The sequence below is a fragment of the Colletes gigas genome, unplaced genomic scaffold (assembly GCF_013123115.1).
Source record: "Colletes gigas isolate AHSC1104 unplaced genomic scaffold, ASM1312311v1 Colletes_gigas_Sc00009, whole genome shotgun sequence".
In the NCBI taxonomy this organism is placed as follows: Eukaryota; Metazoa; Arthropoda; class Insecta; order Hymenoptera; family Colletidae; genus Colletes; species Colletes gigas.
Genome location: NW_025106638.1, coordinates 5781397 through 5802922, shown reverse-complemented (window position 1 = coordinate 5802922; position 21526 = coordinate 5781397). Strand labels below are relative to the sequence as shown.

Sequence of the window (21526 nt, the reverse complement as noted above, 5' to 3'; positions counted from 1 at the left end):
GTGCAAGGCATACGGCATCAAGCACATATTAAATGCAGTGGCAACGCCAAGAGCAAACGGACAATGCGAGCGATATAACAAGACGATTGTTGACGCTCTCGCAACAAGTGCGGCAGGCCAAGACCCCCAGGACTGGGACACACTGGTCAAGAAGGTGCAGAGTGCCATAAACACTATGCACAACAAAAGTATTGATACCACACCGATGAAGGCATTGATCGGTTGTGATACAAGAACGGTAGCGGAAGGCGTAATATTGAGCGCCGTACAAGAAGAGATGGACCGGTTAGATTTGACCGTCTTAAGGAGGGATATTAGTGAACACATATCCGAAGAGCAAAAGGCACAAAAGGAGCGGTATGACCGGACGAGAAAGGAGGCTCGCAGGTATACCGTGGACGAGCTGGTGTTGGTGCAGGTTACCAGTGACCCATCAACCGGAAGCAGTAGGAAGCTACTGCCGAAGTATAAAGGACCATCCTGAATTCGTACCGTATTACCTAACAATAGGTATGAGGTCGAAGACCTACGAGAAGGGGTGAAGCGACTACGAACAGTCGTTGCAGCCGACAAAATCAAGCCATGGATTACGATCACAACGTGTGATGACCCGCAAAAGCTTGTTGTATACTTTATGTTGAAGTATCGTTGAGTAGAATGGAATCCCAACTACGAAATTGAACGATATCTCACATTTATTGAACTATGTTACAGAAAGGAAAAGAAAAGACCAAGCCATAAGGCTTGCACGGCCTCAAACGCGAGGGAACGAGATGGAGAAGGAATAGTTACCCGACGACCAGGTAAAGTCCGACCACCACCGGATCGGAGCAACGGCTCTGACGCGAGGACAATGACCATCATATGTCAGGGACGGGAAACCAGAGGGGTTTCTTCGACTTACTGTGTGCCTCAGGTAGGGTGGTGTTGGGTAAAGGGTGCAAAGTGCACTCCGAACCGATAAGGGATACGACGGTGTCCATAGTCGGTCGTAAGCGGTACAACGGTATTGCGTTACGCCGACAATTTAAAGTTTCTTCAACGACGAAATTTAATGTAAAGCCTTGGGACAGACCTGAGTCAGTCTGGCCGAATGTTAGGAAATCGGAGGAAGCGAGTGGCTAAGACGGGCCACATGCGTTTCGTCAACGCACGACCCCTCTCAAGGAAAATGTTCCTTGAGAGCAGGGGTGTCGTAAAAGAAACAAACGGTCACACTGACGAAGGCACCCGCCTCAGGCTAGAAGAAATTCATTCATTCTTGTAGCGACCATCGCATTGCACGAAGCAAATAAAGAATCAAGTTTTATTTTGAAAACGCCCACACTCATTTATCCTGATTTCTTACACGTATTACACACGTCGCGGGAAGATTCTGTCAGAGAACTCCGAAAGTTCCATTAATGATGCTACAATTACCAGAGACCAATTTTACGACGAGCAAATTCATTTATAAGATATCAGATTACGTCGAAGCCGTTTCTACCGACGTATATACGTGGAAAATTTGTGTACCGGATAAAAAGTTTCCTTTAATTTCACATAAATTATGTCGCAAACACTTTCGTCGTCAAACGCACGCAAGATATCGTATGTTTTATAGTTAACGTATTGATAAACTTTTAAGTTTCAAAATTATACTATTTAAAAATAAAATTGTAAAAATAAATTTTTCCATTGCCCAGGCAAGGGCCGAAACAATCACAATTTTTTATTATCGCGTTATCCTCTTGTCGTTTCGCGTTTGGTCTTTCATCGAAGTGGTCGTTTTCCATTGAAAATTCGTAGCCCGCGTGTTCCTTCTCGATTGTTGTTTTTCACCCTCGTTGACCGATCGAGCGAATGCATTCGCGCGTACAAATACGAAAACAACGACGAACGTCGGCTGGGGTTGGTTTTACAGGTAATATACCGCGAGAAGTGGCCGTAAGCATGCGGCGCGATCGATCTCGTTCGTATCTGGTGCAGAAAATAATTCTCTGGCGGCCGTGAAAGCCGAAGTTTATGTGCATGCGTGCGTGCACGCGCGTCCCCGCGACGCGTGAGCACCGAATTAAATTACACGCGGCTCGTAAACGTGCCGAACGCCGCACGGATTTTTTTAAAGAGTCCCGCGGCGCCATATTGCCGTTACCGATGCATACAAGATGGCTGACCACGAAAACTTCACGCTTCAGGAATTTCGTTGTAAATAAAGTAATTGCAGGGCGATTTTAGGGAATAAGGACCTTTAGCACCGATTTCTATGACCTTCAGTTATATTATCAAGGCCAACATTTTCAATTTTTCCATATATCTACGACCATATTCGAATACAGTTCTCAGGATGAAATTTTGCAATATTCTCTTTGTTTCTTGCGCTACGTTGACCAATAAATGACGCGTGAACTCCGAATTAAATTACCCGCGGCTCGTAAACGTGTCGAACGCCGCACGGATTTTTGTAAAGAGTCCCGCGGCGCCATATTGCCATTACCGATGCATACAAGATGGCCGAAAACGAAAACTTCACGCTTCAGGAATTTCGTTGTAAATAAAGTAATTGCAGGGCGATTTTAGGAAATAAGACCTTGAGCACCGATTTCTATGACCTCGATATATATTGTCAAGACCAACAGTTTCAACTTTTCCCTACATCCACGACCAGATTCGAATACCGTTCTCAGGATGAAATTTTGCGATATTCTCTTTGTTTCTTACGCTACGTTGACCAATAATTGACCCCATTGTTGGTCGATTCCGTCGACTATAGGTCGAACAAGAGTTTTAAAGCACTGGCGAATACAAATATTGTGTGACTCGGTACAAGTATAGCTAAATTACGACGAAAAGAACGCGGATATGGTGGAAAAATAGCTCGGGAATTTTTATACGTTACTCGAGGGAGGGACGATTATAATCTCGATGGTCCATGGACAACAGATTTTCTTTGATTTGTGACAAGCGTCACGGACAAATAGAAGGATCGTTACGGACGCATGCCCACCACTGATCGAAGATCGTATAACGCTAATGGATTCTTTTGTCACGTGAAGGAAGAGGGCCGAATTTTGATCCGGACAGGAGGGGTGGGTGGTAGTTAAATCTGTTTTCATCTTCCACCTTCGTGTTACCGATTTCTCATATATAAGCATCACCAACAGTCTAATGTTCATTTAGTAGATCCTTTGCGTATCACTGGCAACATGATGGTGACTTTGATCTTTTGCGTGAGTAACTAGTGTCCGTGATTAAGAGTCGATCTCGAGAAGTAAACTTTTCGTAACGTGGTTTGGTGATTGATCGTGCAACGCTTATACACAGTATACCGGAAAAATAACGGAATATTTAAAATAAAAAAAAGAAGAAAATTAGTTATTTTGCCAAAATTATTTTTCTTATTCAAAATACATCCCTTTTTTCATCAATTCAAATGTTTCTGTAAAAGTTTTCAAAATTTAATATTTGCTCTTAGTTCGATTGTATTTCTGCGTCGAAGTGGCAAAAGGTACAGCCACTTTAACCGTTACAACTTGACAATTCGTTAGTCGATTCCAGTAATGATGGTTCTGTTTTGCAGAGGAAATATACAGCTTTTAGGTTACATATTGTTTCAATAGAGGGCATTAGCAGTTTTCATTAAAAAGTTTCGTTATTTTTCCGATATACCGCGTAATTTGCAACAATGTTTCGAGTATCGTTCATGGGGTTATGGTGTTGTCGTAGACGATAGAATTAATCAGAATCACGATTCGAATAGTGGCTATATCTTTTTATCGGTAACGTGTTACGCGAGTTATAAACACGATAATGTTTCGACCTTCTTTGACATAAATTGTTCGGCTCAGTGGTTCTCAAACGGTACTTTTGTTTCAACCACGTTTCGGGAATTTCGTCGTACGAATCGCCGTTACGGTTCTGTGTGTTTGTGCAGATAATACTTTCCCAGCTACGACTCGTGGAAATGACGTTTACTCGTTGGCCACGGTATCAGGAACAACCTTTGGACAACGAATTGTCTATCAGGAGAAGTAGCAAACCTTGGAACCGCAGCCAACTGCTCGGTGAACCGTTGAACCATCTACAACAACTACTAAACAGAGTACGTCACGTTAATGCTTCGTCATTTTCAATTATAGATACAGAGGTTAGAGTTGGTTTTTTGGTCAGAAACTTGATATTCAGGTTGAAACCTTTTTTATGGTAACATTAACCCATTCAGACAGAATATAAAGTTGTTAAAAAAATTTTGACGTTTATTTAATTGATATCCTTAGTATAATTAATATATTCTGTTGTATACAGCAAGCATCGCCAGGAGGCGCTGCAAACGGTGTTGTCGTGCGCCGAGGCGGCGATAGTCAGTACGCCATACTGCGAGCCACGCGAGGCACGCGTTTATTATACAGGGTGAGTCATCTAACATTTGCACCTCAAATATCTTTGTTGTTTTTGAAGATACGTCGAATGTCTTGAGGAGAAAATTGAATGGTACAATGGGGCTCAGACGATCCCAAAAATATAAACGCCGTGCCTCGCGTGGCTCGCAGCACGGCGAACTGACTAAAAATGATTGTAATTGACCCCCCGCAACCGGAAATAATTTTTCCAGAACGATTTGAAATTTTTTTTTTCCGTCGAAAAATTTCACACATTCTCGAATTTTTTTCTAGAAAGTGGGCAGGATTTCGGGGGTATGTCTTGTTAGGAAATCGGAGAAAGCGAGTGGCTAAGACGGGCCACATGCGTTTCGTCAACGCACAACCCCTCTCAAGGAAAAGTTCCTTGAGAGCAGGGGTGTCGTAAAAGAAACAAACGGTCACACTGACGAAGGCACCCGCCTCAGGCTAGAAGAAATTCATTCATTCTTGTAGCGACCATTGCATTGCACGGAGCAAATAAAGAATCAAGTTTTATTTTGAAAACGCCCACACTCATTTATCCTGATTTCTTACAGTCTATTCACCAAAAATGATTGTAATTGACCCCCGCAATCAAAAATAATTTTTCCAGAACGATTTGAAATTTTTGAATTTAATTGTTAATAACTTTTTAACGAAGCCTCCATCAACAAATTGGTATTCTTGATTTTCGTCTTATTTTGGCCTCTAGAATCCCTCATTAAAATTTTTCCCAGGAATGGCCGAACACCCTGTATAGTGTATTAAGACAGAGAATAAATGCATCTGGGTGTTAACAATCGTGGTGGTTCGCAATCTGCACCTTCCCATTCCCGCGATAAACCCAAAGTATCGAGCAATATTTACTTGAATCTGAGAATCTTTAACACCTCTTATATTTTACTTGCAATTTTTTTGCGTTTTCTGTTTTCTAAAATAAAAATATATTTCACTTGAGCGAGTAATTTTATTTCAGGTGCCCGAATTAACTTGATTTTGTGCACCACTGGACTAAGTAGAACATAAAGTTTAATTCCAATAGGGACGCACGTTTTATCAAGCCATTTATTATTCTACTTAAAAATGTAAGGTTAACTACTAATCTACGTTCCTCGAGAGTTTTTCAGTTAAGTCCGATCAATATTGGATCGCTATTATCGAGTTAAGAAGCTCAACTGAAAAATTGGAGAACTCACCGGGACGGAGATGAAAATACAAACTTATAACTAACAGTATCTATTGGTGTGCAGTCAGTTCTACGTTTATATTTCGTTCTTCGTATCGAAGTCTTTTTTATCGAACTTCCAACGACGCTCTAACAGTTTCTAGTTTCATGTTTTAGTAACACGAGAACGATCAAAATGGCGGCATTCGCGATTGTTAAAGATACTCGGGCTCGAGTAATTATTTCATTGGCGTTTTGTCCCGAAAGTATTTTATTCCGAAATACATCGTATATCGAATATAATCGTATTTGAAAAATGTTCACAGCCGATTTGTTCCTGCGAAACGCAGTACGGGGGAATAATAGACCTCGGCGACAACCATTACCCGAGATTTCTAAGCGAGTCTTATTGTAAACCGCAAACTGTGCAAAGGAAGTTTCCTCGTTGCAAACTACTCAACTATACGGTAATATTTTAAGATCTTAAAAATATGTATTGGAAAAATAGTACATATTGCAGGCTTTGTAACTTTAATGCGAAATAAAACTTTGCACAGTTCTCATTTTATAGTAACAAGGGTTGTACCATTGAATTGCTGATGTTCCCCCGATGATAATGAGTCCAAACACGACCATCTTTGGATCATTTTTAATTATACTGTGTTCCAAAAAATTTTCAAAAACCCTCAAACACTTGTAATTTAAAATCGTCCAAATGTGGTCGTGTTTGGACTCGTTTTCATCGGGAGGGTTCCAGCAATTCATTGATTACACTTTCATAAAGGTTGAATGACAAATATGAAAAATTAATTTTTTTATTTTATCTCCATATTCTCGTGATATAAAATAATAGAATACACCTGTCTCAAAACATAACGTACGAGAGACAAGGCGGTAGAGCGCAATTCGGTGATTGATTATTCGTAATTAAAAGTGGTCCGAATCTGGTCGTGTTTGTACTCATTTTCATCGGGAGAACCTGAGCAATTCATTGATCACGTTTTCATAAATGTAGAATGACAAATATGAAAATTTAATTTTTCTATTTTATTTCATCGAGGAATTATATTCTATTATACGGCGAAGAAACGTTTCGGTTATCAGGAGAATATTTTATTCACACAATTGTCTTATTCGTAGGTTCACGTGCTACAGGCACGCGAAGGAAGCGAGCCCCGGTACTTGTACGACAGCGTGTTACGGGAAACGAAACTTCCGGAACGTTTTCGCTACGATTGGCAACTAAAACCGATACAAGTGGGGGTCGCCTGTATACCCGACACAGGAAGCTAATAAAATTGGTTGTTTCGCCCATCGTCAAATGGATTACTTTGCGTCTAGGTTCACCAAAGCGGCACGACTCTTCTGACATTGTACAAAGTCCCAATTCAATTCTAGTCGTAATAACATAAATAGCTATTTTATCATTTGAAAGCGGGAATCAGTATACTCAAATCAACGTGAATACCCTCTTCCATGGGTCTTTTCTTGGCTAAATTATTTTTATGTATTATCCGTACGATAACGCTTTTAAAATGCTGATATAATCGATATAGATCAGATTAATAGAATAATAGATGTACCTCGTTAATCGTAATTTAATAAAACGATATTATGTAACAAAACATTTGACACGATGGAGTGAAGAATAATATACATAATCAAAATTATTGTGATCAAATTCGTTCGAATGTAGTAACAGGTAACCACGATCTATTCCATGAAATTATTTTGAACGATTTGTTGTTTTGTTTTTGAATAAAATGTGCCCAAAGCCTGGTGATAGTTTTCGCGTAAGCACGGAGCGTCGATGTATCGGACCGTGGACAGTAAAAGGGTTAATGAGTATGCCGTTGGATTAGGTTCCATCGATGGTTCACAGGCAAAGTTTGAACAGAATAACAAAGATAGGCGGGAAGCAGAGAGGGGGGTCGAACGCTTTAAGCGTAATGGATGGACGACGCAAGGTGGCGGATATGACCACTCGGGACAATGTTTACATTGCAGTCGGTCATCCGTTTACCTTCACTAGCCTTTCGATCGAACGCGTAGCCAATGATCGACTCGAAACCACTCTGCTTCCGCTATCAGCTTCTAGACTCTTCCGATAGCGATTGACAACCACTCCATGTACGCACTTTGCTAAATGCAGCCTGCCTTCCGACAAATCTCCCTTATCGCTCTTCTTCGAATTCCGAGAGCTGAGCAAAGTGTCGATCGATCACGATAAACGCAACACCGTCCCTTTCCCGTTTCGCCGCTGCTACGAAATTACGCAAAAACTACTGTAACCTGTTCGTTTTATAGTCACGATAAAATTAAGGGGGTCTTCTACAGTGTCGGGTCGAAAAAATTCATTTTTTTTTTTTTACATGAACTACATCTAAAACTCATGTAGAATACGAGGCTAAATGGATTTTTTGAAATTCGATGCCGTTCAGAAGTTGTAGGCGTAGAACGAAATAGGTGTTCGGAGCGCGCTGGTGGCGGGTGCTGTCGCGCTTTCCTCCTCAATATTATGTCATTCTTCGGGCATGTACTGGTGTTTATTATGATTTCTGCTTATGAACGACCGAGTATTTTTTCATATCAGACGCAATTGTGACAATTGATAATTACATATGTGAACAATCACGAACTTTCTAAGAACGTTCGCTTAGTCGGTGCAGTACGCGACAATTGTTGATATTTCGAGAAACTGAAAACTCCAAAACTCCAATTGCACGAAAAATGGTTATCGAACCACAAGGATTGTTCCATAAATCATATTGGCAGCTCTGGTAAAATGGAAATTGACGCTATTATTGAAATGTTTTTACGTTCTATGGAGAAACATGGCGTAAAGTACCTAACATACGTTGGAGACGGAGATAGCAAAACATTCAAAGGTATTTTGAATGCTAATCCGTATACAGATGAAAAACAAGTTGTGAAAAAGGAGTGCGTAGGTCATGTGGAAAAGAGGATGGGCACGAGACTTCGCAACATTAAAAAAAATCACAAGGGAATCGGTGGAAAAGGACACGGTAAACTAACTGAAAAAGTCATTGGTGAATTTACGAAATTCTATGGCTTAGCCATACGACGGCATCCTGATTCAATAGATGATATGAAGAGAGAGATTTGGGCTTCTTTTTATCACTGCAGTTCTTCTGATGATAATCCACAGCACGATTATTGTCCGAAGGGTGAAATCAGCTGGTGCAAGTGGCGTAAAGCAGAAGCTTTAGGACTCCTCAAGAATTTTAACCACTATAGAGTCTCTTTAAAAAGTCAAGTTTTAGAAACAATTAAGCCGGTTTACGAAGATTTATCAAAACATGATTTATTAATCAGATGCTTGGGAGCTGAGACCCAAAATAATAACGAATCATTGAATTCCCTAATTTGGACATTCGCCCCAAAACACATTCATTCTGGGCCTAAGGTGGTTGAAATAGCTACTTTTTTGGCAGTTATTATTTTTAACGACGGATTTGAAGGAGTATTAAAAATTATGGAAACAATGGGATTGAAAATTGGCACCAATTCTTGCACATATTCTACGCACCCTTAAATTCGATTTGAAAATGTTCCCCGTTCGTTTCCTTTCTCTTTTCACGAAGACAGAACGCGCGACTGCTTGTAAGTATCGTCAAGTTGGTAGAAAAGAATCGCGGCGGTTCGTCGACCTCTGGCAACATCGCAGACGTTATAGTGTTCGAGAGAAAAAAAAAAAAGGAGAAACAATTCCGCCGGATTAACGAGCCCAAGGGGATCAAACTAAACGCGCTTGCCAGTCGATCACCCTTTAAACGAGAAAGAACCCGAGTTTGTCTCTCGAGAGCAACCACTCTAAAGTGTCCTCCTTTATTTCTCTTCTACTTTCCCATCAAACGAATCGCGTTGTACGTAGGGCGAATACTGGTTCCCGGAGGCAAAAATCGGACCCACATTGCGCCAATTGAAAGTAGAAATTTTGTTGCTTGAATGGGTGTATTTAAAAGAGGGTAGAATTTCAGTTTCATAACAATCATAATTAGAGGTTAGGAGGCTCGAGCGCTGCGAGTTGCTTGGACGATTATTCACCGTCCATTGCCACTCAATGCGTATCGCGGTGAGTAAATTGGGACACGAGACACTAAAATTTGAGGTACTATGATACGGTCTATCAGCAGCTATCTAAATATCGAAGAAAACGTCCTCGTCTTCTGGTAAAAGCTATCGGGGAACGCGGTCGCTTTTAGATTTATTCTTGAAAACAGGATCGTTCCTGCGTAGCACGCGGTAAAGTTGCCTGGCACGATGCTCGCCACTTACGGGACTCCGGTAATTAATCAAATTACGCGAACGTTCGGTAACGTTAATAGTTGCCTGGCACACATTACGCCTAACAGTGGAAAATTCATCGACCTGCCCCCAGTACGCGCTCCACCGTGTTTCAATGTTTTACAAATAAATTCTTTCAACGAAAAAAGTTCGTCTTAATTAGGATCTCAGAACATGTATTTGGATAAACCTAACCACGATCAATAAATATATTTATAGTAATACATATATTATTACACAGAAACAGAGTCCCATGCCGTTTCAGGTTTGTCACAAGTTACATAACGAAGTGTACAATTTTTTCGTCGCTAGTAATTGAAGACTGTCGATACGATTAACCGACTACGTCACAACGATAGCTATAGGCGGACATGGGTGCATGAAATAATTACACGGCTATCCGGATATTAAAGATTGCACGGATCGAGATCACGTGTTCATTTGCTACGCGTGAAAGATAGGATTTATAGTTTCGACGCTTTCGAACCATTGTACGATGGTCGTTTGCACTTTCGATTGATTTATTTGAGAGGGATTGTTGCTGACGCCGCGAGATGGCATGCACGACGCATCGACGGAGTCATTCCTCGACACCGTGTCATATCTGACAGAAAATGAAAGCAGACGCTATACTCGTTCTGGTCCTGTGCAATCTTTTCGCGCGGAGTGTCGCGTACGACGACATTCTCGGCGACGACTACGTCGAAGGTGATTACGCGAAAGTTTAACCGAGCCTCGTTTCCATCGTCGCGCGAACGACTTCTTGACGCGTTTCTCCGTTTGCTTTCCTAACCTACAAGCAAACACCGCGCGCCGTGCTTCCCGAATTCTTGTTCACCGTGTCGCTTCAAACGCAAAGTTAGCGCGTAATTTGTGATCGAAACGTTACAGAGGATCTACGGAATGCGGGTTCCGATCGACTGCTTCGGCAACTCGTGTACAGTAATGGAGAGAATCGTCGGGGCACGGACGACGAGTTCGACAATTGGAAAGGTCGGTGGATGCCCGCCAGACCAGCCGATCCCACGTCGCCGCCAAAATTATTTCCAAAAATCGAGGAAGAGCTCGTTCTTGGTCCCCTGCCGCCCCTTCACGGAGTGCCCATGGGACACCCGATGGCGAACTGCGATGACGCCAAGGTAAATACACCCACAACCACTCTTACCACCAACCACGCTGAACAATATGGCAACACTGAGCTTGCGAGAAAAAATTCCAAGAGTGTGTTGGTATTGTTAAGAAAGATAACATCAAGGTTATCGATCGACAAACAAATATTTACATCTTTTTTTTCTGTTATTTTTCCAAGACTAACCTGACGACCGACTGGAATAGATCACCGATCGACTACACGTGTTACGGCAAGAAACTGGTACGGAGCCTAGAAACGGTACCGATCAAGTATTGCGAACATATTTCTAGGTATTACGTCGTAAGTATCGCGCTTGACGTTGACCCCAGTTTGAGCGTCATAGAGGTCGTTGATCGTAACGTTTCGATGTTTACAGGCCACGCACAAATGCATGCAGGAGACGATAGAATACGACGATGCCATTCCGCTGTTGTAAGTATATTCGAAATCGAGTAAACCTATTTTTTTTAATACCGGCTACGTCGTCTTCAGTGGACCGCACAGACCTCTGTGGCCCGTCTACGGAGAGTACAAATTCCTACCTAAGCAAAGGTGGATCCACAGTCTCGAGGTAATCGCTGACAGAGCTAAGAAATAGTCTTATTTGTCTCTATACATTTATCCGTATTTTAAAAATACAGCACGGAGCGATCGTGATGCTGTACCATCCGTGCGCCAATCCATTGGAGGTGCAACGTTTGAAAAGCCTAGTCGCTGGTTGTCTGCGACGGCACGTGATCACCCCTTACAATCTGCTGAATCAGGATCGCGTAAGTGGCTTACAAACGAGGCTAAATGAGTCGCTAGCGACCAAATTAGGTGGCTCACGATAAACGATATTGAAATCACTCATGACCGAATAAACGTTCCAGCCACTGGCACTGCTAGTTTGGGGATGCCGATTAACGATGTCGTACGTGAATCCCAACCTGGTGACTTCGTTTATTCGCGAGCATGCGCTTCGCGGACCGGAGGACATACCGAGGGACGGCGATTTCGATGATGGCCTCCTATATCGTGCCCAAACCGTGACCGACAGCGAAGACACGACACTCTGTCCAATTCGCGTGTAACGTTCGTACCTTTGACACAGCGCTCTTCGAAACCGCGAATAACGTTTCGCTTTCGACTAGCGCTTACATGCAGGACCTCTCAATGATCCAAAGTGGGCCCGTGTCACTTACCTTTCAGACAACCCCAATGTATTAAAAGAATCCTCTCTCTTACGTGATAAGTGATATTTTTGAATCCGTTGAAGTCGTAGCATTCAAAAAGGAGCGGTGTAATTGGTTTTTTGCTGTTTTCGCTCCGAAAACAAATCAATTATACTGCTTTCTTTTGAGGAGGATTGACATTACCAAATGAACTGATTATAAAAGCATGAAAATATCGTAACTACCCTTTCTGCGTAAATGTATGGCCCCTGTGAGCATGAGACCCGGGCCGCTTATATATCTGTGTGTACATATTGTATCGCAGTGTGTGTGCGTATTATTGTCAAGTCATTTATTTATTTAAACGTCGTAATAATCGATACGTCGCGCTTCTCGCGGCGATTTTCCCCTCTGTTCTCTCCCTTGTTTGTATTTTGACTACGCAGTAAGCAAAGAGAAAAAAAAAAAAATAAACGAAACAATCGTGAAACGCACGACCATTTTATTCCTTTCTCGCTGTCCTGTGCGTGCAACGAGGGCGAAGGAGACGAATGAATGGGACGCGCAACGTTTTACTCCCGTTTACATATTGTTGTATATTGTTCATTTTTTCGAGAGAAGATCGTTAAATACATTGAACATCGTGTCGGTTTTTAAAATCTCTTTGCGGACCATTTTGTTATCTACAGACGTATAGTAACTTCACTGTAGTGCTGACTAAAATCGTTATTCCTGCGGATACGTATCTTCGACGATATATAAAATTAGGGTAAGACAATTAACGCTACTATATTTCGGTAATGTAAAATATACTACTCGTCTACTCAATGGTAAGTCGTTAAACGTAAAAGAATATATAATTGTACAGTAAAACGCTTGGCTTCATATTTTTTTTTTGTTTCTTTTTTTTTTACGCTCGTAGTAGGTCAGTGGAGTTTTTGAAAATGATTCGCAATAACGCGAGGTGATACCGGCGAATCTCTCGACCGATCTCGAGCGATCCGCCGATTCGACACTCTCGTTGGTTGACCGAACGTTTCTTCGTGCCGCCGATCCGACTCCCTCGATCCTACTTTCACGTTCGTCCTACTCTGTTCATAACCTCTGTCCCTTGTTCTCTCTCTCTCCACAGAGTCGGATCCACGGTTGTTGGTTTTTGGTTTTTTTGGTTTCAGGAGGTCTACCGCTATGTATACGTGTATACTCACAGAGGAATTTTAATCTTTGTGCATGGTTACACGGTGAAAGGGCACATTCAGTTGATCACATGTTATATTTCTACTGCTGCGGTAATCGTCACTCCTCTCTTTTGGTTTCCTTCTTCGGACGAGTCCGAGCCTCGCCTCGCCTCGCCACGCGTTCTCTTCCCGCCTCAAGGAATAAAGATTACGACGGAGGATCTCTTAAGATTATTGCCAACTTTGTACAGTATCGATAACGATACCAATAATAGTAACAGTAATGATAATTGATGATAATAATCGATAATAATAATAATGGTAATAATAATAATGATGATGATGGTGGTAATAATAAATGATTATAATAACAATAAATTGTACATCGTGTTAAAGACGAGAACGAAATAACGATCTATCATTCTTTTCTCGTTCGAGAGGGAGAGAGAGAAGTGAAAATCCGTGCTCGCTCGATGCACAAAACACGAGACGCAAATACGATTTATAGGCAGAAGAAACACCGTTGATTTATTGAGTAAGTAACCGTTTAGTTGATACAGGTCTCATTTCTTTTTTGTCTTTTTTTCCCCTTTTGTTTCATTTTTACGAATCTCACCTATGAAATATCTACGATAAAAAGTATTTCGTATTTTCTTTGAACGTGCTAAATTCTGTTGGTTTTTCATATTTCTCTCACGCTCGCATTCGCTCGTCGCACTCGCTCGCTCACGCACCCACGCACACACGCGTCCTTACTTCCCAGTCAAAACATTCAGACTCGAACGTTGCACGTGTCCTCTCCTCATTCTCCGCCCACCCTTTCTCGCTTTATCGTTCGCACTTTCTTCCCCTTTCTCTCCCGCTCTCTCATTCCCCTACGTTTGTTTCTCAGTAATGTAAATTTATTAGTAATCTCACTTTGTCGCGTGGCGCCGCGCGAGGTGCGCCAGCGCAACCTTCCTTAAACGTTAAACAATTTAACACCGACTTCCCTTCGAATTCGCTCTTTATTTTTTGTTCGTTTGTTTTTTTTTTTGCTTTTTTTTTTCTCAAAACATCTCGCAAACTTACGATTTACGCTTGAAAGTGGAATTGACACTCATAAGGTTATTGAAATAGTCTCTCGAAGTAATAATTGCACCGATGCGACACGACCAATGTACATTTCTCGACACTTTCGTTCTGTCGCGTTCCCTCTGCTTCGTCACGATTCTCGTCTCTCTCTCGCTCTCCCCCCACCGCCGTTTTTTCTGTCGTTTGTTTCTTGCCCCTCGATTCCCACTTCGTCTGCCTTCTGCGTTTTCCGTTTCCATGCTCGATGGACGAGATCGACGCGTCAGGGTCAAGAATAAAATTCATGCTTCTAGCCAGAGTCGAGCAAAATTTTATTCGAATAACTAATAAGATTAACCTATAACAATGTATTCGTGATGTTTATTCGATCCAACAGTTAAATTTTTATCTGTTTCTCGTGAAATATTTCATTTTATGATCGAAATATTTACTTTTATTCAACGAATCGACACTTGTGCCTCATCTATTCGTTATTCGAAATTATCATCTGGATAAGAATTTTGCCCAACCCTTTTCCTAATCAACGAGCATTCATTTAATATTACATTAACGTTATCGATCTATTCGCTGGGCCATATTCGGCATATATTCTATGATTTGACAATGATACATTTTAGAGGTAGTATACAACAGCAATAATTCTGATAATTCGATCAAACAGTTTTTGGAAAAAAGGCAGACTTACGATTACATTAACGACTTTGTTGACACAAAACTGCAACTAACATTAGTCAAATTATAAAATATTTGTTGTGCAAGATCGGCAAGTAGATGAAAAATGTTAATTTATATCGAATAAAATGCTCATTGGCTAGAAACTTGAGTTCGTTTTATCTTCGTTCGAGCATTCTGTTGTCAAATATTTAACAGAAAGTTCAGTCTACGTTTGGTTGTCAATCACCACAAACAACCGACTCATCGAGCTTCCGTTGCTACTCACGGAATGGCGCGCGAATCGTTTACAATGGGACGCAGAGACCGAGAGGGAAAGAGAGACGGACAGACAGGCGGACACTAAGTCACGAACGCACGCGGGACAAGATCGGAGATTCGCTCTTCGATCTCTGCTCGTCAACAAGGAAAACAGCGAAGCTAAAGATTGACTACTATCGAGAAAGCCTCTCGTTCGTTCTTAGGCCAAACCGAGTAACGCGCGCACTGTCGATTATCGTACGTAATCCTTGCTTCGAGACATTTGTCTATACTAACACATACGCGCGACGTAATTAGTAAAGAAGCTGCCCCTTCCTAAGCATACGATGCGCAAGACGAATGCGCGGAAGAATACTGCAGCATCGACGACTCGTTAGCAGAGAATAAAATACTACTCGTATAGACAACTTGAAATGCAAATATCTTAGTCGCAAACAAAAGTCACAGACTGTGTACAAATACCGTATACAAACCACAAATGTGTGTGTATGTAATGTATTCTTTCCTTATTTATATTATTGTTATTTTTTATTCGTTATCTAGATAAAAATCTGCCCAAACCTGGATCAAATTAATTCGTAACAGACATATTTATTTTAAACATGTTAAATGTTATTAATAACTTATTGACGCAATCAAAAATGTCTAACGATTACATTCGTTCCGATTACTTATATTATTCATTTACTAAGATTACTGTTTACTCAGTAATTATAATCATTAATCACTGGTTTGATTACATGGTAATCATTAATCAGATTACATTTTGTCCAACTCTGCTCGCAGCAGCAACAGCCGTGCACGTTGTTCCGTCGATGACGTGTCAACTTTCCGCGCATCTACCTTACGCATCGTGTGCTTAGGAAGTAATCGCTTTTCCACTAAACGACGACCGTGCATCTGTGGGCGGTACGGACAAGTTTTTTTCGAAGTAACGGTGCGTACCGACGAAATCTATCGTGCCTCGGAAAACTGATTCGATGGTAAGAAAGGAAGGTTCAATTCCTCAATTCCTATCGCGAGAGTCACTGTACACGCGCCCGTAAGAGAAAAACCCTAACGACGTACGAGATTTAAAGCTAGAATAAAAAATAACCTAGACGATAGATTGTTGTTCAGAGCGGTGAGGCTCGGATAAAAAATCCATGCGCGCAAGGGGACGACGCGCGTCTTAATCGTGTCCGCGACTTTCTCGTCTCGGTGTGTACTGAGCTGAACGGACAGTACGCGGGTTGAGTAGTCAAACGACTAACTATTAGAGCCGGCAACGTATTCGCGACAAAAAGATTGCTTCGAGTGTGGTGGTGGTAGTCTGTGAAGAGGAAAGCGTTTCGCGTCTCGCGGCAATTTAACGAATCTCGCGAACCACCAAAATCTAAATATTTAATAAACACCGAGAAAGAGAGAGTGAGAGAGATCCGAGTAACTGTTTTCGTCGGAGCGACGAACGCTTGGTTCGCGAATCGATATTTCCGTTGGAGACGCGAAGCACCGCTTGGAGGAGCGCGCCGCGCCGTACGAAGTGACGAGGACCTCGCGAGTCGAAGAGGGCGCCGGCGTCGCTCGCTGCGGAACAATCCGATCGAGAGGCGTCTGTCGCGCAAGATATACAAATTCGTAACGAATTTTTTCACGCGACCCCCGACCCGGTATTCAGAAACGAACGACAGGCGTCTACTCCGACGACGGAACGGAACTCGAACTTTGTCGATTCGAAAAGCCAGACACAACAAACGCGCCGTGTAACGGTTTTTACCCGGCGGATCGGTTGATCAGCTCGCGACAGAGGGATTACACGTTAACTTTACCTTTAGTTGTATCGAATGATTAAGTAATAGATCGTGGCAACGTAACTATCTAAACTAACAATTATTATGCCTCTGTACAATGCAAAGTGATTTTAAGTATCGTTAATTATCCTTATCATTATCATCGTCTTCCTCGACATCGTCATCATCATCGTAATGGTACTTTCCTTCCGTTTCTCCGCCATTATCGTCACGGTAGTCATCGTTTGCCACCACCACAATTATCGCACTATGTTAATATCGTTATTACAGCAACGTACGCGACGTGGCCTGTGTAGCGTAACTGTTTTTTTTACCTTTATATCATTTTTAAACATTAACCCATAATCTTTTAAATATATGCACCTCAACGTTCATATAATATAATCAACAAAACATTAACACGAACGTCGCTCGTTCCTTGCTTGAAAAGCGATTATTTAATTGATAGTTCACGAGCAACAGGCGTCGCGAATAATAAATTATTATCGTTAATATATTACTCTTTTCGACTGTGCCGACTAACTATGTATATATACATGTAACGCGCATGTACGTGTGTACGTGTGTGTATGTACGTGTACGTATACGTGTCTGGGCTGTGTGCGAGCGTGTGTTTTGTGTGTGTGTACGCGTGCACGCGTGTGTACGTGTGTTTCACGTGCGCGCGAACGCGTTCTCGCGCGCGTGTTGCTCTGTATATATATAGTGTTACATATGTATACATCCCGTGTACATACGGTATATCGGTACGACCCAGATATTATCGTCGACGATTGCATTACCGTTAATTATTTCCCCGTAACACCTATATTATATTATTGCTGCAGCTTTATAGATACCCTCTTCCCTCCTTCTCGCATGTTTTTCGCCTCTGCGTCACATTACTTCTTATTTCTTTCTCCCCTCCTCCTCCAACATCTTGTGTTCCGCGCCGTGACCGATCGTTTCAAAGACGATACATATTTCTCCCGCGAAATACTCTTCCCGACTTCGTACGAATCTTCGACGACCGATAGAGCCACGCTGATTCGAAACATTTAAATAAACGAAGGCGAATAGTCTGTTCGAGTTCGCGAATTGCACGAGCCGTCATCGTCGTCGTTGTCGTCGAACTGCTCGCCAATCAATTCGGAAGTACGCGATAGCGGACGCAACAGCTGCGAACATAATTCATCTGCACTGGCACAGTACTGTACAATATCACGCTGCACCGTACTATAGTGTAGTATACCAGTGCTTCTCCACTCACGGGCAAAAGAACTCGATAAAAATGTAAACCGAATTCAGAGATTCAATGAAATCATTTTTATTTCCTAACCTCTAATGAAAAGTACTAATCTGTGTGCAAGTTCTTTATTCTCGTTTCACGATGTAATTAGATTTTGAGCAATATCGGTAAACGAATAACGAAGACTTAATTAACAACGTAGCAATCTTTACAAAAAGTTTCGGTCACGCGAGTCTGTTTCTTTTGAACTCTCGAGAAGCACCGTATCACACTGTGTTGCACTGTATCATACTGTATAGTATTGCACTATGTCGTGCCATACCGAAATAAATTAAACGCTCGTGTCTCGTCCTTGTCCGCGACCGCTGACAGGAAGGGTCGCGTAAAACAGAGACAAAATCTACGAACGAATCGTTTACGTATCGTGGCAGCAAAACAAACGGTGAGAACAAAAGCGTTCCGTTCTAGGTTTAGGTTCGAAACGATATCTGTTGCTGCAACGGTGCACGGGATACGACGCGCGTCGATTACGCCCGCCAAAAATGGGGACTACCGAGGAACGAAATGGGGTTTCGTCGATTTTGAAAAAGAAAAAACAAAAAAAACATTCATTGTCCGCGTAGCGGAACGAAACGTTTACGTCGATCGGTCGATCGAACCCAATACCTAATGGCGTTTCCTGCAACGCAAAGTCGAAGACGCCCCATCGATCTCTCGATTCAATAAAGCAGCGTCGGCCAATCAAAGACACAGCGTCGAAAGCGAGAATCAAGCTACTTATGTATACATATATGCAGTAAAACAAAAATTATCCTAAGGTTGCGACGCGCTTGGAAATTCTTCCTACGCGGTCTCGTGACACGGTTACGCGATACCCCGTCGACGGTCGACAGTTCCCGTGTCTAAACGAAACTGTTTTTTGCCTGACGCGTCGCTAAACCACTCTACCGCCGTTTCTTTAACTCTCTATTGCGCGGATTTTCTCTCACTTTTCAGCGAGGAACCTCTCGATTACTTGTACGTCCACGAATTAATCGATACTCAAATTAAACAGCAAGTTGATCGAATCGCCATACTTTACTAGGATCGACAGGATTAGATTCTTGAATCGACACACTGTGCAATAGAGGGTTAACGAGATTCGCGTCACGAGAGTCGGTTCGACGAAACCCGACACAAGGAATAACGCTCGTTACTTTTCCCTAAGAGACGAGACGCGTGTCTGACATTCGCGAATCGAATCACGATCGAACATCACTACTTTCGAGAATCGTTGCCCCGCTACGGCGCAGAGAGGTCTAGCGTAGAAATTATACGCAATCGCCTGATATGTAACGAGTGATCGTGTACGCCGGGTAGAAAAGCATCGCGCGAATCGAAGATATCCGTTCATTTTATTTCGAACGCGCACGAAATCCGAAATCCGAGATGCGAGATCTGTAAAGAACTAATTTCCAAGCTCGTTGAAAAATCACAGTGAAAAGATTGCACTTGGGTGGGTTTAGTTGGTAGAGTTTATCACGCGACTACCAGAGCCTAGATCCGACGCGTAAAAACGGCGCGACGAACGAGAGAATCGCTTGGTAGCCTCGCAGCAGCGCGTCTCGCGTTACAGAAAAACTCCATTGGGTGTTAGGCTTGGCTCGGAACGAGATACGTCGGTACGTTCGCGTTTATCGAATGGCCCAGCTAATACGTTATTCGCGATGGACGCAGGCAGTTGCTTCGAATACTGTTTCTTTTCTTCTCGTAGGCCGGACAGCCCTGGTACGCGTGGCGCGCCTTGTTCGCGACTCGGCTCCGTTTCGTACGACCGTCGCTGTTATTCCCACGGTGACGTTCGTTCGTGAGAATAACGCCGCGAGCCGATCCAACGAGCGAACGCGCTGGCCGCGACCGCCTCTCTCCCGTTACGATGCACCGACGAGGCTACTCCGGCCGCGGTTGGATTCGTTTGCCCGCGCGATGGCGCACGCGCCGCGTCTCCGTTACCCACCGGCGGTGTTTCTCGCGAGCGGGGAAGAGAGGGGCGCCCGTCTAGCGGTCTAGCAAGGGCAGAACGCGCCAAGTACGAATTATTTAATTGCGAAAGAAAGCGAGACCACCGTCTCTTCTGGTGTAAAAGATCGCGTGCTCGTGGAACGGGACGAGACTCGGCGACAGAAGCCGTCCGGGTGTTGGCGGACTCGTTGAAAGCCGAACGAAACGAAACCGGGATTACAACGATTTCGTCGAGGTCGGCACAGTGCGACAGCGACAGAAGACGATCGTGCAAACAACGACAGCGGCAGCAGCGGCGATTCTTCGTCCTCCGAGCTGGTCTCGTTGTTCTGGTTGTCCGCCTGGCACTGGACAGGCGTGATTCGAGGAGCAGGAGGACGAATTCAGCGACAATCGATGCGAGACGAGGAGCGGCGAGCGTCGACGTGGTGTTCGTCGACGACGCCGCGGCCGTGATCGAGGCCGAGCCGGTGGATGACTGCTGCGACGGTACCGTCGATGCAGTCGATGTCGACCACGCCGACGACGGCGATCGTTCAACTTTGAAACGGCGAGATTTCTTACGTTTCGGGCCGACTTGCCTGGGTACAGATGCTGCCGACGGCTCGCATTTGCGTACACGACGGCGACGCCTTTGGACTGTTCTGCAAAGAAACAACGGCATGCATCATTTGCGCGCCTCTGGCGCGTTACTCTCCCCATCATTCGTTCTTCTCAGAGCGTCGGGGTATTCGCTAATCGATCTACGTATTCAGCGTTTTACAAGTATTTCGTGGCTCGTCTCTGCTCGACACTTAATTTACCGGTAACTTTTTCAAGTTTTGAACGTCACCCTCGTTAATTATTTTTATTTGTATTATACGGTATAATCTGTCTTTCCTCGTTTTAATATTAACTACAATACACGTAACTTAAGAAAAAAAAAAAAATACTGATGATATCAAGACCGCCTTGAGAAATATACGAACGGTCCTAACTGCTCCGATCATCTCTTGGACGGTTGTTGGTACTAATAAATTAAACTCTCTCTCCTTTACACGGAGCGTGATCTCGTTATTCTTTGTACGCTCAGCTAAGCAGTTCACGCCACACACTTTCGTGCACGATTTTTCTGATTAGTCCCGGTGCAATATTTCCTGCGTGCCATAAGTGGTCACAGAGGGGTAAATTTTTCTACGCACGAG

The 21526-nt window shown here is 43.0% G+C and overlaps 3 protein-coding genes across 7 annotated transcripts in view; 2 read left to right on the top strand and 1 right to left on the bottom strand.

The window, feature by feature from the left end:
• Positions 1 to 3185: 3185 nt before the first annotated feature.
• Positions 3186 to 6910, top strand: LOC122397443 (prothoracicotropic hormone-like). The gene is made up of 4 exons (XM_043396595.1): positions 3186 to 3209; positions 3914 to 4081; positions 5871 to 6011; positions 6685 to 6910. The coding sequence occupies exons 1-4, from the start codon at positions 3186 to 3188 to the stop codon at positions 6835 to 6837; spliced, it is 486 nt and encodes a 161-aa protein (XP_043252530.1). The 3' UTR covers positions 6838 to 6910.
• A 3375-nt stretch (positions 6911 to 10285) lies between these two features.
• On the top strand, positions 10286 to 12621 carry LOC122397283. Its single transcript, XM_043396386.1, has 7 exons — positions 10286 to 10560; positions 10744 to 10991; positions 11162 to 11284; positions 11361 to 11416; positions 11477 to 11555; positions 11626 to 11754; positions 11857 to 12621. Exons 1-7 carry the CDS (start codon positions 10467 to 10469, stop codon positions 12055 to 12057), a joined length of 930 nt encoding a protein of 309 aa, XP_043252321.1. The 5' UTR covers positions 10286 to 10466; the 3' UTR covers positions 12058 to 12621.
• Positions 12622 to 12638: 17 nt separating this feature from the next.
• LOC122397284 (syntaxin-1A) overlaps positions 12639 to 21526 on the bottom strand; it is a 46139-nt gene continuing 37251 nt past the window's right edge. For all 5 annotated transcript variants that reach the window (XR_006259094.1, XR_006259092.1, XR_006259093.1 and 2 more), the window contains one exon: positions 12639 to 20986. Coding sequence is in view for 1 of the 5 variants with exons in the window: in XM_043396387.1 (XP_043252322.1) it covers positions 20164 to 20986 (823 nt within the window). In the remaining 4 variants the exon portion in view is untranslated. The remainder of the gene's footprint in view (positions 20987 to 21526) is intronic.